Raw genomic sequence first — 20,040 nt, 5'->3', positions numbered from 1 at the left:
AATAATGAATAAAAGGAGGAAATGAAATCAAGTCAATAAGTTTACGCTATACAATAACATTAGAAGTATTAACGCAATTCTGGATGTTTCGAAATAAAAATATTTACTACTAAGTTTGAGTTCTTAACTCAGATACCTATATATAGGTTATCATTATTATATATAAGTTGTCTGATTTTGGCTGCAATATTTTCTAAAACTAGTTTGTAATGTCTATTTTCTAGAAAGTACACTAACGATGTTTAATCTTTTCAAGTTGCTTTGGTGAGGAGAGAAGATCAGAAAACATCGCCATTCTCTGAAAACAGGAAAACAAGATTCACGATTGTCCAGTCTTATTATGATTTATAAAGCATACTTTTGCTTTTGTAAAAACCTGTTCCATTTAAGTACTATTTCCCCATAACACCATATATAATTTGGGATTGAAAAAAGCACAATAAGCATTAATTAATTAACATATCACAACACTCAGTTTTTTTTTTTGTTAGTAAATAAATGAGTTTAGATAGCTTTTATGCCATTTCAAACTGCTGTATAAGTGTCTATAGGCCAATTAGTTTAATGTGCTCTGGCCTCAATTAATTTATTTACTGAAAAAACTTATTCTATCTAATTTTTTATTAATATTTAAATGATTTGTTTTAAATTAGCTCTCTGCAATACTCACTGATATATTTTGATCTATTTGCAATTTTCCAATTTCTTTTCCACTCCTAACTAAAGTAGTATCGTCTGCAAATAATACTGATTTGCATGGTGTATTACTTAGGAAATAATTTATCGCAATTAAACATTGGAAATGTCCCAAGACAGATACTTGGATTCTGGGAATACACCTTCAGCTAAAGCACTATTAGACAGGAAAACCAATGGCTTGATTATAAAATCAATGATTTGTTTGGTTATTCTAATTGATAACCCATATATGTCTTTACTATTAGATGTGCTAAAACTACTGACAATCTTTGTTACTTGTTGTTCAATTTTTGCTTAACAAAAAATGTTTACCTTTGCATTATTAGATTATTACTATGTAAGTATTGATTACAAGTAAGGATGCTCTCATGACATCAATAGGTTTGTTAATGTTAATTTCTGTTGGTGCATTAATGAAGTAGTCATTAAAATCGTTTTACTTGATTGGACACTCAAAATCTCTACTTTTTTCACCAGATTCTTCTCTGACTACCTTCCATGCTGTTTTGCAATAAATTTATTATTGTATAACTTTTTAGCCTCATTAATTTTAAATCTAGTGTTTTTTTCCTCCCGACACAGTTTTTTTTGTGTTTTTTTTCTATACAAATCGTCATTACTACATTGGACATATACAATTACTTTTTCTTTAATTTCTTCAATTCATCGTTGTACCACTTTTTTGTTTACTATGTTTTATTGTGCTTGGGGTTTATTAGTTTTTATAGGACAGCATTGCTCAAAGGAATTTCTAAGATAACCCAACACTTTTATAAATAACGTTACACCATAACACACACAAAGCATACAGCTCCAGTCTTTCTTACAAAACATATATTTAAGAGAATTTACTAATAGAACCCTAAAACTACACGGTGATAACTACAAGGTGCCTTTCTATGTTCTCCCTAACAATACAGGCCATCATGATCTGAGATATGGGGTTTGAAAAGTTTGTATTCATTTACATCATGTACGATGTTAGTTATAACGTTGTCAATACAAACCAATCAATCCTCTTGTAGGATTGTAGTAGGTTTAAACAAAATAAATAATAAGATGTAAGATGATTAAGAAAATGTTGAGACTCTTGTGAGTTTTCTGAAATATTTACATTGAAGTCTCCTGTAATTTTCAAGTCATATTCAGGCATAAACTTTTTGGTAAGAAAACAAACAATTTTCTAATTTTGTCAAAAATAAGTTATTATCAGACTGAGGAGTGTATACTAACTAAAACTATTTGGTAAATTTATAAAACAATAGCAACTACTTTAAAAGTATTTAAAATACATAAACAATTAATAGTTAATATTTCAAAGTCAAGACTTTCTTTAACAAATATGGAACAGCTCTATGAGGTTCTTTTCTACATGTCAGCCACAACAAAACCTTCAGGTACATTAAGTAATTTTTCACAGTTAAGACAATGTTCATTTAAACAAACTACATTACAGTTAAATTCATTCAATATTAGTTCTAACAAATATTTTTCTTAATGACTGAATGTTTAAGTGAACTAAATTAAGAGGTGTTATGTTTACTACATTTTTACTACTTACATAAGGGGTTCATGGTACTCCCCAAAGGGAGGCTTTTTGGATGTAGTCAAAGCAGACTTCTGTGTTTATGTGTAGCCTACATTTTCATTTCTGTGGAACTAGTACCACCGTAACCCTTGTCATGTAGTTGGCAGGGTTCTCTGGCCAATCTAACTCTTTTTGGACAACGAATATATTTGTAATTTTTCTGGTACACACTTTTGGAGTGACTACTTTATTCTCAGTGGTGTACTTAAAGAAGACAAAGATGAAAAAAAGAATTCACAGTAAAATTGTTTACAATATAACACTATTTAATCATATTTTGATTGGGTACAAAATTAAAATACATATTTTATTTGATCTTTTTATGTTTTAATTACTGTAAAAAACAACATTTCTCTTTTTTTTACTTTATTTTCTATAAGGGTAAAAACTTTGATGTTAATTTGTTGCATAAACAACACTAACACAAAAAAATAATCACCATAATATTGGGATAAACAATCATGATTTTGCGATTTTTCTTAACCGAAGAACATTAAAACAAAAGCGGGCTCATCTTTTTCGGCAATACTAGTGCGGGCTACATATAGTCCACATTGTCCTTTTGGACAACATATTTTGCAGGCTATAAATATGGTTATCCTAAAATGGATAAATAAATTTGGAGGTGAAACATTTTGGTGTGTTTTCTTGAAAGTAGACATTAAAGATTATTTTAGATTTGATCAAAATCAGTCAACGTTCATAAAGGGGGGAGGGGTCGTGGTACCTCCCAAAGGGGAAGTCAGGAGTAAAATGTATGTTTTATATCTGCTATTGGGCATAGGAAAACATCTATAAATTTCAAACAAAATTGGATCATGGAAAATGGGCCAATTCCCAGAGTCTGGAGGGTCACCAAATATTCTATGTATAGCTTTTATTTTTTGTTGTATTAGGAGAGTTTGAAATTTCTTGGAATCAGCACCAAATCAGTTTTAGCAAAACAGTTTTCCACTTTAAAATGTGTTACCAATTGTAAAAATAGAAAACATTTAATAATAATAATACTTTTATATAAAAGAACAAGAAATTAACCCTCCATTAATTCATCTATATAATTAGTAAACTGCCAAATAGTGCATTTAATTGTAACAGATGACTTCTAAGAAATTATTCACATTGGGTGATCCCATGCTGCAGTGTTTAAAGAAGCATTTTCTTAAATGGAAGTGTTCACAAAGGCAATGCTGGTACAATTTGCTTTTTGGTCAGTGTGATGTATTGCATGTAGTATTCATCAATTTTCCCATCGCTATCTTGAGTTGAAAAGTATTATTTCAAATTAATAGCAATATTTGCTTTAGGTAACTATACATGTAGGTAAGTGTTAAGTGATGCTATATTTCAATATATATATATATATATATATATATATATATATATAATAGAAATAAAAATAAACAGTGTTTTCAATTTTTACTTTTGTAAATATTTACGGATTTCTCCCTCACTATTAATGTCAAAACCAGCATCGATAACCAAAGGTGCTGCTGATCCACACTTCAAGCCATGATGAAAATGATTCCTTGTTATATTATCATAAATATGTGAAACTTCCAGAGTGTTTGATAAAAAATACTGGAGGCCTTGAGACTTGTGATATCAAGGAAAAGCACTGAGTGTTATTTTTTCTATACTTAGGTGGAATGTGAATAACAAACGCAGTATATATTTTTTCAGAGAACCTCTCATTAAAAAACAAATTGCAAGATGTGATAGAAAAAAAGAATGAAATGGAAAACACTCTTTATTGCCAGTTTTTGAGTGTATTAAATGCAAAGAAAAAGAAAATTGAAGAACTCAAGAAGAAAATAGGTAACACCAATGAAAATGGCATCAATGAATATCACAATGATTCAGGTAAATTCAAACCTTATGTTGTACAACATTTTATATCTCTAACTAACTCTTAAAAAGAGGGTTATATATTTATATATTTACAGAAGTAGACTGATACAAATCGTTGCATTAAAAGTAACTATCTGCACAAAAATTATGAATCATTAAAAAACTTAATACTTGTGTTGTTTTGGAGTTTAAACTTATTAATGTTCAGAACGACCTTCGTAAATTACTTTAACTCTTTGAGTGCTGCGGCACCGGCATATCAGTGATGGTTAAAACTTTGTAACTTGCACGCCGATAGGCGTGACGATCTGTATTTAAGTGATGATATTCAATATAATACTCAATTGAAATATCTGAGTAACCATTCAGCTGCATTGAATGTTTCGATTTAAAAACTGCAATAGATAAACTGCTGTTGGTCCTAAAAAAATGTATGCAATATTTTAAGTCGATTTCTGACAGCATATTCAGGGTTTCCATAACCTTTTCTTTCATGACTTCAATTGTTAAGAACAAATACTATTCCTTTCAGTGTAGATTTCACATTTGGGAATACTAACAAGTCACAGGGAGTAAGTCTGGTGAATAGGATAGATTTTCTAATACAGGAATGCCATGCTTGGCCAAAAACTCATTTAGACAGTATGGAATTAATCGAATGTGTTTTTGGTGAAGGAACCATGACCTGTTTTTCCACAACTCACATTGCTTTCTTATTACACATTCATGGAATATAGATAAAATTTCAAGATAATAGTCCTTATTCATTCCTCGACACCCAATTCCAACAAAAGGTGACATAATGTAGAATAATATTACAATCATCATTACTGTGAATAGAGCAGTAATTTTCTTCTCATCCTCCTTGTGCTACTGAACTGCTTGGTTTATAGTTTAAAAGACAATAGACAATAGACAATAGATAAAAATTCTTTATTAACATGCTCATTGAGAACCAGTATTAGCGTCATAGTAAACACTACAAGTGTTTTTTTTTACAAAATATAAAGTTTTGTAATGATATTAAAAGGTTACATTGTAAAATTTAAATGTCAAATACTCTTTGAAAAAAATTCTTCTATGGAGTAGAAGGGGCGGTCAGCAAGCCATTTGTGTAGTGCTGGTTTGAGGTTTCATTCTCTCCTTTGTCTCTCAGCTCTGATGGCAGGTGGTTGTGAAGCTTCCTCCCGATGTATGTAGGCTTCTTTTCGAACTGTGACAGTCGGTGGGCTGGGAAGGTCATACAAAGTAGTGTCTCTGAGGTTGTACTGATGAACTTCACCCCGCTTTGGTAGGCCCTCTCTTACTGCGTGCATCACAGTTTCTTGAATGTATAGTGATACGATAGTGAGGATCTTATGGGTTCTAAAGGCTTCTCTACAGCTGTTTGGTGGTTGCAGCCCTGCAAGTGTGTTCTGACTGCAGTTTTTTGTTTTTTGAGAACCCTTTGAATCTGACCAGCTGATGTTCCTCCCCATGCTACTAAAACCATATCTTATGTGAGCCTCAAACAAAGCGAAATAAGCAGCTCTTGTAGTTGTTTCATCAGTAGAAGCTTTGATGTTTTTAATTGCATAGAGGCTGGAACTTAACTTCCCACAGAGTTTGTCTACATGAGAAAGTCCAGGATAAGTTTTTATCCAGAGTTATGCCCAAAAACTTGACTTCGTCATTCATTGCAACATCTGGTATACATGGCACACATTCAGATCTCCTTCCAAAAGCTATTTGGGCAGTTTTTGGTAGTGTTTTACTGCTAAGTCATTGTTATGACAGTACTGATAGGTCATGTTGAAGGGATAGGTAGGATGTGATTGCCATATTTTCAGTTGAGGTTTCACTAAACATCAAGGTTGTGTCGTCAGCATACATCAAGGTTTAAGCATGCATCACCAATGTATTGAGGTAAGTCGTTAGTGAAAAGGATGAAGAGTACTGGTCCAAGAACAGATCCTTGGGGGACACCTCGGTTTACAGGTAGGAGACTAGATCTTACATAATTGGATATTCCATTTTCTGTTTTGCTTAGCTCAACCAGTTGTTTTCGTCCTCCAAGGTAACTTTGGAACCAATTTTTAGCTGTTCCTGCTACTCCTAAGTTTTCCAGTTTCCGGATGATGAGATCATGGCTAAGACAGTCAAACGCTTTACTAAAGTCTAGGAAAAATTCCAGTAGTTAAATTCCCTTCTTCAATACTATCTATAAGAGACTCTACCATTTTTATTATTGCAGTGGTGGTAGACCTGCCTTTAGTAAAGCCATGTTGACAGTTTGTCAGTAGATTATGTTTTTCGCAGTGGTCCAGTAGCCTTCTGAGAACAATTCTTTCGCACAGTTTTGAGAAAGTGGATACAAGAGAGATAGGTCTATAATTACTGGGATCTAAGTAGCTTCCATTTTTATATTTTGGATACACTTTTGATAGTTTTAGAGCTGAAGGAAATTTACCACTTCTGAAAGACTTATTGAATATGTCGACGAGGGGCAGTGCAAGTTCTTCAGGGCAAAATTTGAGTATTTTTGAAGAAATCTCATCTAAACCTGATGAGTTTTTTGATTTGAGGTTGTTAATGATTGTTCTGACTTCATTTTCATTTGTTTCTCGAAGGTTTATGAGCTGTTTGAAGTGTTGGCTGTACAGGTGGTAAAAAAGTTTCTTATTATTCCATTATTTTTTTCTAACGTTTTTTCAGCTATGTGTAAAAAGTGAGAGTTTTAGATGGTCTGCTACTTCTACAGAGTTGTCAATGATTTTTTCCATTAACTTCTAGCTTTATTTCGTTCACTGACTTTCCTTTCTTGGACCATGTTGTGTTTATAACTTCCCACATAGCCTTGGATTTTATTGTCGGCACGGGCAATGTGGTCTGATGCCGCTTGTTTTCTGAGGAGTTTCAGTCGTAGGTCATAGTTTTTTTTACATCTTATTGACTCTTCCTTGTCATCAATAGATCCTGGTCATTTCATATTTACTAAGGGCTATCAGGTATCTGTCCTTTAGCCTATTGGCTTCTTGGTCAGCAAAATATTTAGGTTTTAGTTTATGGCGTGTTTTAAATTTCCTCTGAGGGCATGCTGCATCCATGGCAAGTCGTAAGAGTAGAGCTCAATCTTTCAAAAGCTTCGTCAGCATCTTCAGTTTGCAGAATGTTTGACCAGTTCTCTTCCCCAAGTATGCATTTGAGCTCTTGAAGATTTTTTTCTTCTGAGGCAGCGACTCATTCTGAGTGGATTATCCTGTATTATTACTGCGAAGTTGACCTCACAGCTTTGGGCAGTATGGTCTGAGATGCCAGCATGGATAACCTTTGTGTCAAGCTTCTCAGTGTCAATATTAGAACAAATCCAGTCGATAGAGGATTGTGTAGTTGGGGTAATTCTGGTCGCTTGGAAGTTGTACCCTCTTGCTGTTATGAGAGGCCAGAGTCTCATCTAATAAAGTACTTCTTCTGCCAGGTTTTAAATGTCAACGTTTATGTCCCCCATTATGACCAGAGGGATAGTAGTCTATTCTTGTACTAGTGATTAATATTAGACACTGTTTCTAGCGCTAAATCAAAATCTCCGTTAGGAGATCTGTATGTACCAAGAATGTGGATAACTGATTGTTTAAGCCTGATTTTGATCAGAGCAGCCTCAAGCGTAATCTCTCTGCAGAACTGGACAACAATAAGTTCTTCTGTATGCCTCACAAGGTTTTTGTCAACATAGATAGCAACCCCACCTTTCCTATGTTCTGTTCTACAGAAGTGGGCCTTGAGATAGTATCCTGTGATTACGGTGTTTTCTATTTGGTCTCGTTTAAGACCATGCTCTGTCAGAATTAGTACGTTTGGCTTAATTTTTTGAACTAGATGTTGAAGTCTATTAATTTTATTTGAAATTTCTTGTGTGTTTTGATGCAGAATGAGGAGACTTGATGGATTTTAAAAAATATATTTTTGTGTGATGATCCTGGGATCTCTCTGCTGTGCTACACTAATATTTTGTTCCAGAATATTTTTGTTTTGTATCTTTTTCTTTTTTTTGATGATTCTCTTCTAAAAAATGAGAGTTTGGATGGACATTAACAAGTTTATTTGGTGATAAAAAAGGTGATCCTGCAATGTTGCTGGAGTCACTGTCATAATTGTCATATTCGGTAGTATTGGACAGTTCTTCAGTTGGAGTTTGACTTTGGTTGTGCAGTTTTTTTGACGGAGTAGTTTGTCTGATTTTCCCTGTTGTTGCATTAGTCGAGAGTTTTATTGTTGGATCTTGACGGGTTTTCCCAGCTGATTTTGGTTAGATGTGGATTTTACTGGGCTAGATTTTTATTAAAAAATTCTTCTATGCTTTCATTTTTGTCTCGGAGTTTAGCAGAAGTAGGGGGGAGTTTGTCTATCTTATTAGTGTTATTAGAGATCAAAGGCATGGATTCCTTATTGGTTTCCGAGCTCTGTTGAGTAGATATGCTGGTATCATACATGGTTGTATAGATTGTGGGGGTTGGGTTTTGAGGTTTTCATTTTTTGAACTTGTAAGGAAATACTAAATTTGTTTTGGATTTTCTTAGCATTATTTGTTCCCCCAAAAGGTTTTTTAAGAGGGGTACGGCAAGGTGTAGAATTCTTTGTTTTTCCCACTGTTTTTTTACTAATGTTTTGTCCTCCTTGTCTGCCAGATTTTTCACCTCTGCTTCCAAAATTTTGAGTTTTTCTTCAAATAAATTCTGATTTTTCCTTAGAAGTCCTATTTCTGTGGAAAAGAGAGGAAGGGTTCGAATTTATTGAGTTGGTGTTATGTTCTGTTTGGGATTCAGCGTTTTTCATCAACTTTTCCTCTTTATAACTTAAGTTTTGCCTATTTGAGAGTTTTTCTTTTCAAATTTATAATTTCCTTATCGAGTTCATTTATTTTTAATTCATATTTATTGAGAAGTTCTGCTTGCTTTCTGTCATGGTCTTCAAAAATACTTTGCACTTTGAGAAGATTTTCTTTATCCCTGATTCCTTGTGATTCCAGTTCAGCATTTTTTTTCTTGAAGTTTTTCCATGGCAAACATATATTTTTCATCACAGTTTTCTAATTCTTCAATTTTGGCCTCCATGTTGGTCAGCTTACTACTTAGTTTGGTATTTTGTGATTTTAAAAAATTGTTCTCGTCTAACAATGCAGAACCAATTTTAGCAGCTGCAAGTAAGTTGTCTTCAGTATTTTTCTGGGTTAAGTTCCCATAATACTTTGTTCAAGTTCTTGGATTGAAGAGTTAGAGCTATTTATTTCCATTTGTACAGGGAGTTGCGTTTTCGGACTACATATCTGTGAGGAGCTGCATTTCTTGCACATCCAGTTTGTAGAGTCTTTTTTTGAGAGAGATCTTTCAATTCCTTACTTGATAGGTTGACACAGTCTGCATGGTACCATGTTTTTACAATTGCCATTACAAAATATTCCTTTATATCTGACCCCTATTGTACAAATTCCACAAGGATATATTGGCATTTTAAATTCCACAGTCTCTACAGACTGTTTGTGTTTGTGAAATATATTGACATATACACATATACATGTATATGGTCAAATAGTAGTAAGGTTAAAATGATAAAATTTCAGTTTTTTTTTTTTCTTGAGAGTTTGGCTGATTTTCAAAGTTTAAATCAAAAAAATTCCACAGATTGTCAAGGATAATATTAGTGCTCTTGTATAGGGAGATTGTCAGAGTTATGATTTATATATTAATGAAACTATATAACAATGTTCAAATTAGTAAGTAGGAACAAGTCGTCAGATTGTTTAAGAGAGTCAAGGTTTAGAATCAAGGCTGTTGATTGCTGACGGCTGTGTACACACCGCTGTCAGTAGGTCAGGTGTGGAATGTGACGCTGTCAGCACTATCAGCACTGTTTCCAGTTGTCACCATATGGTTTGAATTTATTCAGTAATTCTAGTAAAGTTTCTTGGTTACATAAATGTAAACTTCATTGAAAATACTTTGTAGTGTGAATAAGCCTTTTTAATACGATTTCATCAGACTGTAGTTCTTTAAAATGCTTGAGATTTTGATTGCAGGTATGTTCATTGAGTTACAGCTTATTATTTCTTGTCATGATATTTCTTGAATTGATTAGTTTTTCTTTAAGTTTTATTGTGAAATGGACTTACAGTATTTCCAGGTAAATTGCTGCACAGGTGAGTAAATATTTGTTGTTGAAATACACACTTATGAACACTTTTAACTGGGAGCCACTTCACTTTGACTGTAGTCAGTCAGCCATTTTTTTTTCTATATGAGCGCATGACAGCTTGAGTGCATGACAAATATTCATCACCATACACCTGTTTCAACAAAAAGTGGGCCTCTTTGGTGGACTTTCCAAGTTTCTTAACTTAAACATTAATTTGTTACATTTTTGCTCTTTTGAAGTGGTAATTATTTTTCTGACAGACAGCTGATACATGATTTAACACAAAATATTTCAGGAATGCCATGTTTAGCCAAAAACTCTCCTTAATGGAAAAGGAGAGTAGAGGTGGGTCGTTGCGACTAGAACTGTCTCTTCGTGGTGCTCCTTAACTGAAATGGTAATGGAACCATGACAATGATAAATTAAAAGGTTTCGCTGGAACTGTGATGACAATGCAACTGTTGCAACGGAATAGTAGAAGGTTCCACTGTTGTCTGGCCAGAAAATAAGTTATTTATTAGCCAAAAATCATATATTAACAGCTTAATCTAATCTCAAATCAAATCAAAATCTTTATTGTCTTTAGGCATATAGCAATCGACATAGTCATCATTTTATGTTACAAATCATAACTTGTCATAGTTAATGTTTATACTACTTAGGTAGGACTAACTATTGTAAATTGATAATATAAAACATTATTTTTGCTATACCTAATTCTTGAATTAAAATAACATTGATAAATATCAAATAAAATCTTAAACTAAATAATAAACTAAAATAAATAGTCAATAAATAAAATAAATAAATCTTACATATACAGGGTGGAAAAAAAGTATGGAAAACGCTTTCACTAATTTTGTATGGCTTCACTTATACAAATTTAAATTTTGTACATCACCACTTGTATTAAGAACCTAGTTTTTGAGACCAGTGGGGACATTTATCTTTTCAGGGGGACGGCCCGTGAGGAGTCGGACGAAAATCTTAAATGTAAGCATAGGCCCGAGTTTGGTATCAAATTAAAGGTCTAGTAAAGAGAAACTCGTTACCGCAAACCGCACTTAAAAAGGTTGACCCTATCCAGAGTACGGGGCCGTTTGAATTTCATAAGTAAACGTTTGATTAATTATTATTTCTCCGCAATTTCACAGTCTCAAGTAAACTGTTCTGACTGAAAATGACACTGTATGGAACACAATTATCCAAAAGAATTAAATTAAAAATTATCTATGTATTACAAAAAATAACCATACCTTTTAAATGAGGTGCTCAAACTGCTCTCCGAACACTTGTTGGCAATGAGCTTGTCTATTATAAAAACCTACTGCAGTCACATTTTGAAGCATCTCGAGTGTAATTCTTCTTGCTTCTTCTAATAAACGATTTGTCAGCTCCTCAATGTTGGCTGGTTTAGTTTTATACACATTATCTTTTAAGAAGCCCCACAAAAAGAAATCTAGTGGATTAAGATCCGGTGACCTAGCCGGCCACTCAACGGTACCCCTGCGACCAATCCAACGGTTAGGAAACATTTCATTCTAACAGATTGCGCACCCGCAAATAGTAATGGGGCGGTGCTCCATCTTGCTGAAACCATACTGCATTAAAATTTGCCCCAAGAAGAGCATGCACTGCTGGCAAAATGTTATTTGTCAACATATTGAAATAAATTTCGCCTGTTACATTTCCATCTATCACAAATGGTCCTACAATGTTATTGTTTATTATTCCAGCCCACTTATTCACTTCTCTGATGCCTTTGTGTGTGGCCTTCTATCATCCAGTGTGGATTATGGTCGGCCCAGTAACGGCAATTATGCCTATTAACTTGTCCATTAACAAAGAATGTAGCTTCATCTGAAAACAATATCGAACTTAAAAAATTTTGAATTTCGTTACATTTTCTCATCATTATTTCGCAAAAATTCAGTCCTTCGATCAAAATCATCCCCTGCAAGTTCTTGGGTTAGGGTTACTTTAAAAGGGTGATACTTGTTTTTGTGTAAAACATTCAACACTGAGGTATGGCTCATATCAAGATCTTCTGCAGCCACTCTGGCCGAGGTGCTGGGATTTTCAAACAAATGTTTGGAGTACATCCAAAGATTTTTGTTCATTTGTTGCCGATTTAGGCCTGCCACTTCTTTCGCGATCTTTGGCTGTTCTAGTTTCTTCAAATCTTTTTACTGTCTTAAACACTGTTGACTTACTAATTGGGGGTCTATCAAGAAAAGTGTCATCAAACAAATGCGCTGTTTCTTCATAGGGACGAACTAGATATCCATACCTCCCACGCATCATAAGCAGCGTGATTCTCTCAAACTCACTAAGTGACATTGCTTTTAAAACTAGTAGAATAAAATGTAAACACTTAAGTAAAAAAAATGTATAACTATCGCAGTACCTTCTAGTGAAGACTTTCAACTTTATCTTACGTGGACGAAATTATAACGTAGACTAAAAAACCAAGCTGATATTAAAAATACAAAACTGTGTGAGTTTTGCTGTGACAGTACTGTTTGTATTGCCTAAACCAGTTTATGTTTGCCTGAGATAAAAGGGCTGGAGGGACTGGACCTTGACCTCAATGTTGATAAGGAGTTTTACAGTGGTATTATTGAATACTCTCAGTTTCTTGAAGACAAGACAGGAAAACCCCTATTTACTGTTATCCAACAAATTTAGAGGTAAAAAAAAAATAATTTTTTGTTGGAAATTGTTTTTCAAATTTACATAACCGACATAAAACATACTACTGAAAGTAAATTAGTTACTTCACAAGACAAAATTACTAAATTTCTTTGTCATGAAATTCATACGGCCCGTACTCTGGGATAGGGTCAACCTTTTTAAGTGCGGTTTGCGGTAACGAGTTTCTCTTTACTAAGACCTTTAATTTGATACCAAACTCGGCCTATGCTTACATTTAAGAATTTTTCGTCCGACTCCTCACGGGCGCCGTCCCCCTGAAAAGATAAAATGTCCCCACTGGTTTTCAAAAACTAGGTTCTTAATACAAGTGGTGATGTACAAAATTTAATTTGTATAAGTGAAGCCATACAAAATTAGTGAAAGCGTTTCCATACTTTTTTTCCACCCTGTATAACAAACTTACAAAACATTAATTTCAGAATTTGGCATGTTTAAAAATTCATCGATACTATAGAAGGGATGAGCAGCCAGCCATCTATGTAACTTACATTTAAAGAGACTAAAAGATAAATCTTTGGTTGAGAGTGGTAACTTATTATATAGTCTAATACACATTATAGTATGGCTAGATCTAATTTTTTCCAATCTTGTGAAGGGTACATCAAGACGATTACCATGCCTTGTAAATCTTTCATGGATTTCATTCCTTACATTATATGATAAAATATCTTTATGAATATATAACAACAAATAAAATATATAGAGATTAAAAACAGTTAAAATACCTAAATTAATAAAAAGTGGTTTACAATTAGTCAGGTAGTGAGACTTGGTAATTATTCGAACAGCCTTCTTCTGTATTACAAGGATATCTTTAAGGTTGCTGGAATTGCCCCAGAAAATCAAACCATAGCTTATTATGGACTGAAATAGACCATAGTAAACAGTAACAATATAATGTTTAGGAACACACTCATAAGACGTCTTAATAGATAAATCACACGAGATAGCCTAGTTGATATTTGTTCAATGTGTTTTGCCCATGACAGCTTACAATCAATGTACACACATAAAAACTTGACACAATTATCAAACTCAATATCATCTTTAACAGGCCTAAGACTAAACAGAACTGATTTAGTTTTGTCATTATTTAAAAGTAAGTTATTAGCTGAAAACCAATTTGAAGCTAGTTCTAAGGTATTATTGACTTGTAATTGTAAATCAATGAAGTTTTTATCAATAGAAAGAAAATTGGTGTCATCAGCATACATACAAGTTTTAGACTGTTGAATATTAATAGGTAAATCATTTATTGCTATTAAGAACAAAAGAGGGCCCAATATAGACCCCTGTGGAACACCACATCTAAGCTCCCTAGCTGAAGACCACCGGCCATCAAGATAAACAGCTTGACTCCTCCTAGACAGATAAGATCTAAAAAATTGTTTTGCAGATCCACTGATGCCATACTGTTCCATCTTTTCAAGCAACAAGCTATGATCAACACAGTCAAAAGCACGGCTTAGGTCAATAAAAGTGGCCCAGGCATACTCTTTGGACTCAAAAGCGTTGAGAATCTCCCTTACTACAGTATCAATGGCAGATATTGTTGATCTACCTTGCCTAAAGCCAAACTGTTGATCAGACAAAAATCCATGCGATTCCAAGTACAGGCTTACCTGCTTATAGACAATGTGCTCAATTACTTTACCAAAGACTGGAATAAGCGAGATGGGACGGAAACTTGCTGGACTTGTTGTAGGCCCTTTTTTAAATATCGGTATTACTTTAGAAATTTTCAGACTATCAGGAAATACACCCTGCTCAAGGCATAAATTAATACTAATGGTAAGTGGTTCTGCAACATGATCCACTATTTCCTTCAACATATTGCTAGATAGGCTATAGAAATCCTTACTATCTGTTTTTTTCATTTGACTTATAACAGACCTTATTTCAGAAACTGACACTTGATTCCACTTAAAACTATCTGGGTTTGCAAACATTGGGCACATTTCAGTAGCCAAAACTGAGCTAGGCTTTTTTATATTAGACCTTATTTCAGTTATGGAATCAATAAAATAATTATTAAAACTATCAGGGTTTAAGTCCCAGTTCGACTTATATTTAACTGTATTGTTAATATCATTACAATATTACCAGGCAGCTTTACACTTGTTATTTGAGTTTTCTATAAGATTAGCATTGTAATTTATTTTTGCTTCATCAATGGCTGCTCGATAAGACCGTTTAAGTCTGGTATAACAATTTTTATCACATATAGACATAGAAACTTTGTACTTGTCATAAGCAACCATTAACAAAGATCTAAGATATTTTAAATCGTCATTAAACCAGTTACCCCTGTTTTTAGTTTTATTATTGGGCATACAACTTAATTCCTTAAGAGGAAAAATATTATCAAAGATATACATAAATACCCTAAAGAACCTATTAAAAAAGGCATCAGCATCATTAAAACACAAAACACAAAAACATAATGTATGATTCCAGTTGATCCTTGAGAGTTCATTCCTTAGTTGAAAGGTTTTGTCCCGTGAGTAAACTCGCTTCTTCACCGGTTGACTCCTTACAGGTGCTGGGTGGACAGTTGAGGAATTACTGGTGACATAGACCCTGAACCATAGCGCGTTGTGGTCTGAATATGGGAAATGTTCCACAAAAGAAAAATAGTTTTGAAGTGGGATATTTGAAAAAACATTATCCAAACACGCATTAGAACGAGTAGGTTCAGAGTTATGACAATACATATTGAATTGTCTCAAAAGATTTAGAAATTCTTTGACAGACCTTACATCTTTGGTTACATCAAACTGAGCATTAATGTCACCACCACACACCAGTCTATAATTAGCCCACTTATCAGTCAAAAATGTCAAGAGACTTTCAAGTTTTTCCAAAAACAAACACTCATCACTTGCAGGAGTACGATACAAACTTATAACAATAATCTTGAGTTCGTCAAGCAATAAAGCACATGCCTCAAAATGATTGTCAACACAAAAAGACACAATATCAATATTACAACATTTTAGCCTATTAGAAGCATAAATAAGTGTACCACCATAATTATTAACTTTTCTCTGATATATTGAAACTAAATTAAAGTGTTTTATGCTACAGGCATTAATTTCAGAACTGCTCAGCCAATGCTCGGATAAACAAATAATGTCACAGTTATTATTCATAATCACAGACTCAAGAGCGTTTAGCTTGCCAAGCAATCCACTCTGAATGTTTAAAAATAAAAAGGACAAAGGAAAACTGTTCAAAAAACTAGACTCAGAACTAGTTGTTCCCAAGCCTCCTGACCCAGGGCCTGTGTTAAGCTGTAGATTTCTTATAACATTGGGCTCAGTTCTTAATGTAGTCTTAGGTTCTACCGAAGAGGGGATCTTAGAGGACAAGAAGAGTTTCCCAGAGACATACATCCAACGTCTTTTTGTGACTTAAGAGCAGGACTAGAATTGTCCATCGGAATAAACTTAAGTTCAAAATCTTCTACCGCCTTAATTATTTGATTAGACAACCATTTTTTCCCTCTAAGATTAAAATGCATCCCATGCCTTGTATGAAGAGTCCTTTCAGCCTTACTAGCCTCTACTAAAGCTAAATTTGGATTTTTGCTACATAGTTCCGTAAGAATTGAGTTAGTTTTATTAACTTCCATCTAATTATATGCATCTGATTCTAGATTTAGACCATCACAGCAGTGATCCATTCAATTCAGATACAGAACTAGATTCTGAGGAGGAAAAAGAAAAGCATTCACCAACAAAACTAGAAGTAGTAGGAAACAGAGATAGCCTTGAAATCGAAGAACAGAATATTTACATTCCACCAAAGAGATCCAGGAAACGCAATGATCAAGAGCATATTCCTGGTCCCAGTGGAAGAAACATACAAGGTAGAAGTACCAAAAATGTGTCTAAGTGTAAACTTCAAGCTAAAAAAGATATGTGTACCACTAATAATAAATCAATAGAAAAGAAATCTATCGGAAGAAAATCAGATAGAAAAAGTTGTGTGTTGGGAACGATACAAAAGGAAAAAGATGTAAATAATTCAGATGATGATGATGCTTTTATGTTCCCAAAACGATCAAAAAAATCAAGTAAAGAAATAAAACTAGCCAAACCTTCCAGCAGTAAAATAAATTATGAAAGTAATGATGAAACATATTTAGATACATCTGTAAAATTAGAACCCTCAGATTCTGATAATACTCCTAGTGAAATAGATATAACAGAACAAAATGTCACTGTGAAGACAGAAAAATCTAACAAAACTAATATGAATAGGAGAACTGATGATCAGAAAATGGAAGCAGAGAATGACAGAAATAAACATTCTAATGAATTATCACAACCAGTAGCTACAAGTTGTAAAGGGTATTCTTCATCTACACTTGATATATTAAATCAGTTAGTATAATATAGTTTGCAATTTTACTTTTTACCAAACAAATCTATTTCGGAGAATAGAGCAGGCAATAATTAGAATTTTATAATATAAAAAATTGTGATAATGCATAAAATAAGGAACTTGTAAATTTTATGATTTCTTGAGTTGAAGTTGCATTTTGTAAATGTAAACTATTTTTATATTTAATGGTTTTAAATTAGGCTTCCAAAATACAGTTTAAGTCAAATTAAAAAATATATTTATAAAATATAAGTATACATTTAGTAATGAAAATTATATATAAAGCTCAAATATAAGTAAACTTATTTTCTATCAGGATAACTAAACACGCAATAATAATGTACTTAAAGTATTATTGTTTTCTAATTATGTGATAAAATCCCATATAAATTCCATGAATTTTGTAGTTATTATATTGTCACATAGTAACTGGTAAATGCATGAAGTTATAATTATTTGTATGAATACTAAATGTTTAATATATAGTTCAAAATAAACTTTTATGTTTTTTCAATATTTTTGCATGTTTTATAAGTTTTTGTCATTACATTTTAAATAGATTTATGTCAATTGTTATATTCTTATTTTGTATTACTGTATTTTATTAATGTTTTTTAAATATTAATAAATAAGTACTAGATTTTGTTTTTTTTATTTACACATACTGCTTATAACAGTTATACAGTATTAAATTAATTAAATGTCATTAATGGAACCAAGATCATTAGGTTGAGCAAAGAGATGGTTAATTGAAAACTGTAGCTACAGGAAAGTTATTAGAAAATAACTTCAATATACTGTACAGAGTTATTCACGCAGATATGCAGAAACTGTGGGAGCTCATTCTACATGTAAAAATAAAGAAAGGAATTATATAAATATGGGTACTGAAATGCTTTGTTAACGAGTTACGGTTAGTGAAAGATTTCGCCTGGATTCCGCTCACCATGTAAAACAAGGTCTTGCTAAAATTCTGGTAAGGTTGATTAAGGGGCGAATTCCATCATTTCTTTTGTGATTTTTACCTGATAAATCAAATAAAAATACAGCCCAGAAGTGTTAACCCTTTCCGAGCCAATGACGTTACTAGACGTCATGCCTAAACTAGCGCTAAAAGCCAACGACGTCCACTGACGCAAAATCAATTTAAAAAAAAATATTATTTAAAAGCATTTCTGGGTAACAAACTTAGTAAAAACTGTTAAACAAGGTTTATTTAAACAAGGGACAACCGTTTGTGTCTATTTTGAAGGTCACGGCTCTTGTTCGAGCGGCAAAATGGCGGGCGGCCGGATGTTCATAGTCTCCCGCAGAGCCAACGACGTCTACTGACGCGCGCGCTCAGTCTGCCTGTAGCCTTCCATGGGATTAGGTGTTTATTCGCCCTTCCATTTTCGAACCGCGTATTTATCTTTCCAATTTCGATGTTAATCAATATTTTTAATCAATGTACAGTGTAGTTTATGTATTATTACATGACGTCAGAATGTCAAAATAACATTTTTTCAATGAAATTATGATTTTACCATTTTTTGGCTGTAAATTAACAATAAAGAGTGAACAAAAATATTTTGTGGTTTTTTTATATTATAAGAATTATAAAAACAAATTGGTTTTGATTTGTGGGAATTTTTTTAATTTTTAAGGTGTATGGCTCTTAGGATTAGTTATGATTATTTATTTGTGGCTCACTAAGGGTTAATAGTTTTTTGAGAAAACCAATGTCAAATTCAAAAAAGGAATGAAAAAATACATTTTTTAATCTTTGGGCAACAGTGTTGAAAGAGGAACATCTTCAAGCAATGTTGGTAATTCTTCTTGAAATAACTGTATGTCTGACCAGTTAAGCGCTCTTGAAAAATAAACTGTCCATTGAAGCTGGTCGTGAATAATACCACACCATACGTTAAAGCTAAAATGGTGTTTAAAGTTACGCTCAATTGTCGCATGAGGATTAACTTCTGCCCATGAATGTTGGTTTTGTAAATTGTTGATACCATCATGAGTGAACTGTGACTCATCGGTAAATAAAATATATTTAAAGAGTACTCCAAGCAATGGGCATTGTTTCCTGAATGTAAATGCTGTATTTTTTGTTCACAGGAGGGATAGAGCTTGTATATTATTGAGTCTTCTCTATACTTTACTTTGTGTAACCATGAACTGTGTAGAATTATGTCTTGTACTAATACCTGGATTATGCTCAACAGCAGCAACAATGTTTCCTCTACAATAACATCATGTTGGGAACAATGGTGATACTGGAACTTTGCGTGATCGTGTTTCCCGTAACATAAGAAATGTAACACTTATTGTTTTAGCATTTGGAATTCTGCGGTAAAGTTAACGTTGTCTGTATTCTTCAACAACAGCTGTAGCACTGCCTTCACATATACCTTAAATCAGCGTATTCTTCACTTGTAAATAAGTGTGGCATTAGTACTCCAATAATTTAATAAGTTGTTGCTCTCAAAATTATTTGAATTCTACAACTCAAATCATCATTGTTGATCAGTTGCTTATTGTATTGCTAACTTATGAAAAAGACATTTCCCATGTTTTTAAATCAAGCCATACACTATATCAGCAGCACCTGAATGCACTGCTAAAATTCAATCTACTCAATAAAATAA

The 20,040-nt window shown here is 33.1% G+C and overlaps 1 protein-coding gene across 2 annotated transcripts in view; it reads left to right on the top strand.

Moving 5' to 3' along the window:
- LOC124359120 (FACT complex subunit SSRP1-A-like) overlaps positions 1-17,667 on the top strand; it is a 32,975-nt gene extending 15,308 nt beyond the window's left edge. For both annotated transcript variants that reach the window (XM_046811583.1, XM_046811584.1), the window contains exons 4-5: positions 3,968-4,147; positions 16,677-17,667. In XM_046811583.1, coding sequence (XP_046667539.1) covers positions 3,968-4,147; positions 16,677-17,416 — 920 coding nt within the window. In that variant the 3' untranslated portion in view covers positions 17,417-17,667. The remainder of the gene's footprint in view (positions 1-3,967; positions 4,148-16,676) is intronic.
- The last annotated feature ends 2,373 nt before the right edge of the window (positions 17,668-20,040 follow it).

This window comes from Homalodisca vitripennis, chromosome 4 (assembly GCF_021130785.1).
Source record: "Homalodisca vitripennis isolate AUS2020 chromosome 4, UT_GWSS_2.1, whole genome shotgun sequence".
In the NCBI taxonomy this organism is placed as follows: Eukaryota; Metazoa; Arthropoda; class Insecta; order Hemiptera; family Cicadellidae; genus Homalodisca; species Homalodisca vitripennis.
The sequence above is the reverse complement of the archived record's forward strand: the minus strand, read 5'-3'. Positions and strand labels throughout refer to the sequence as shown.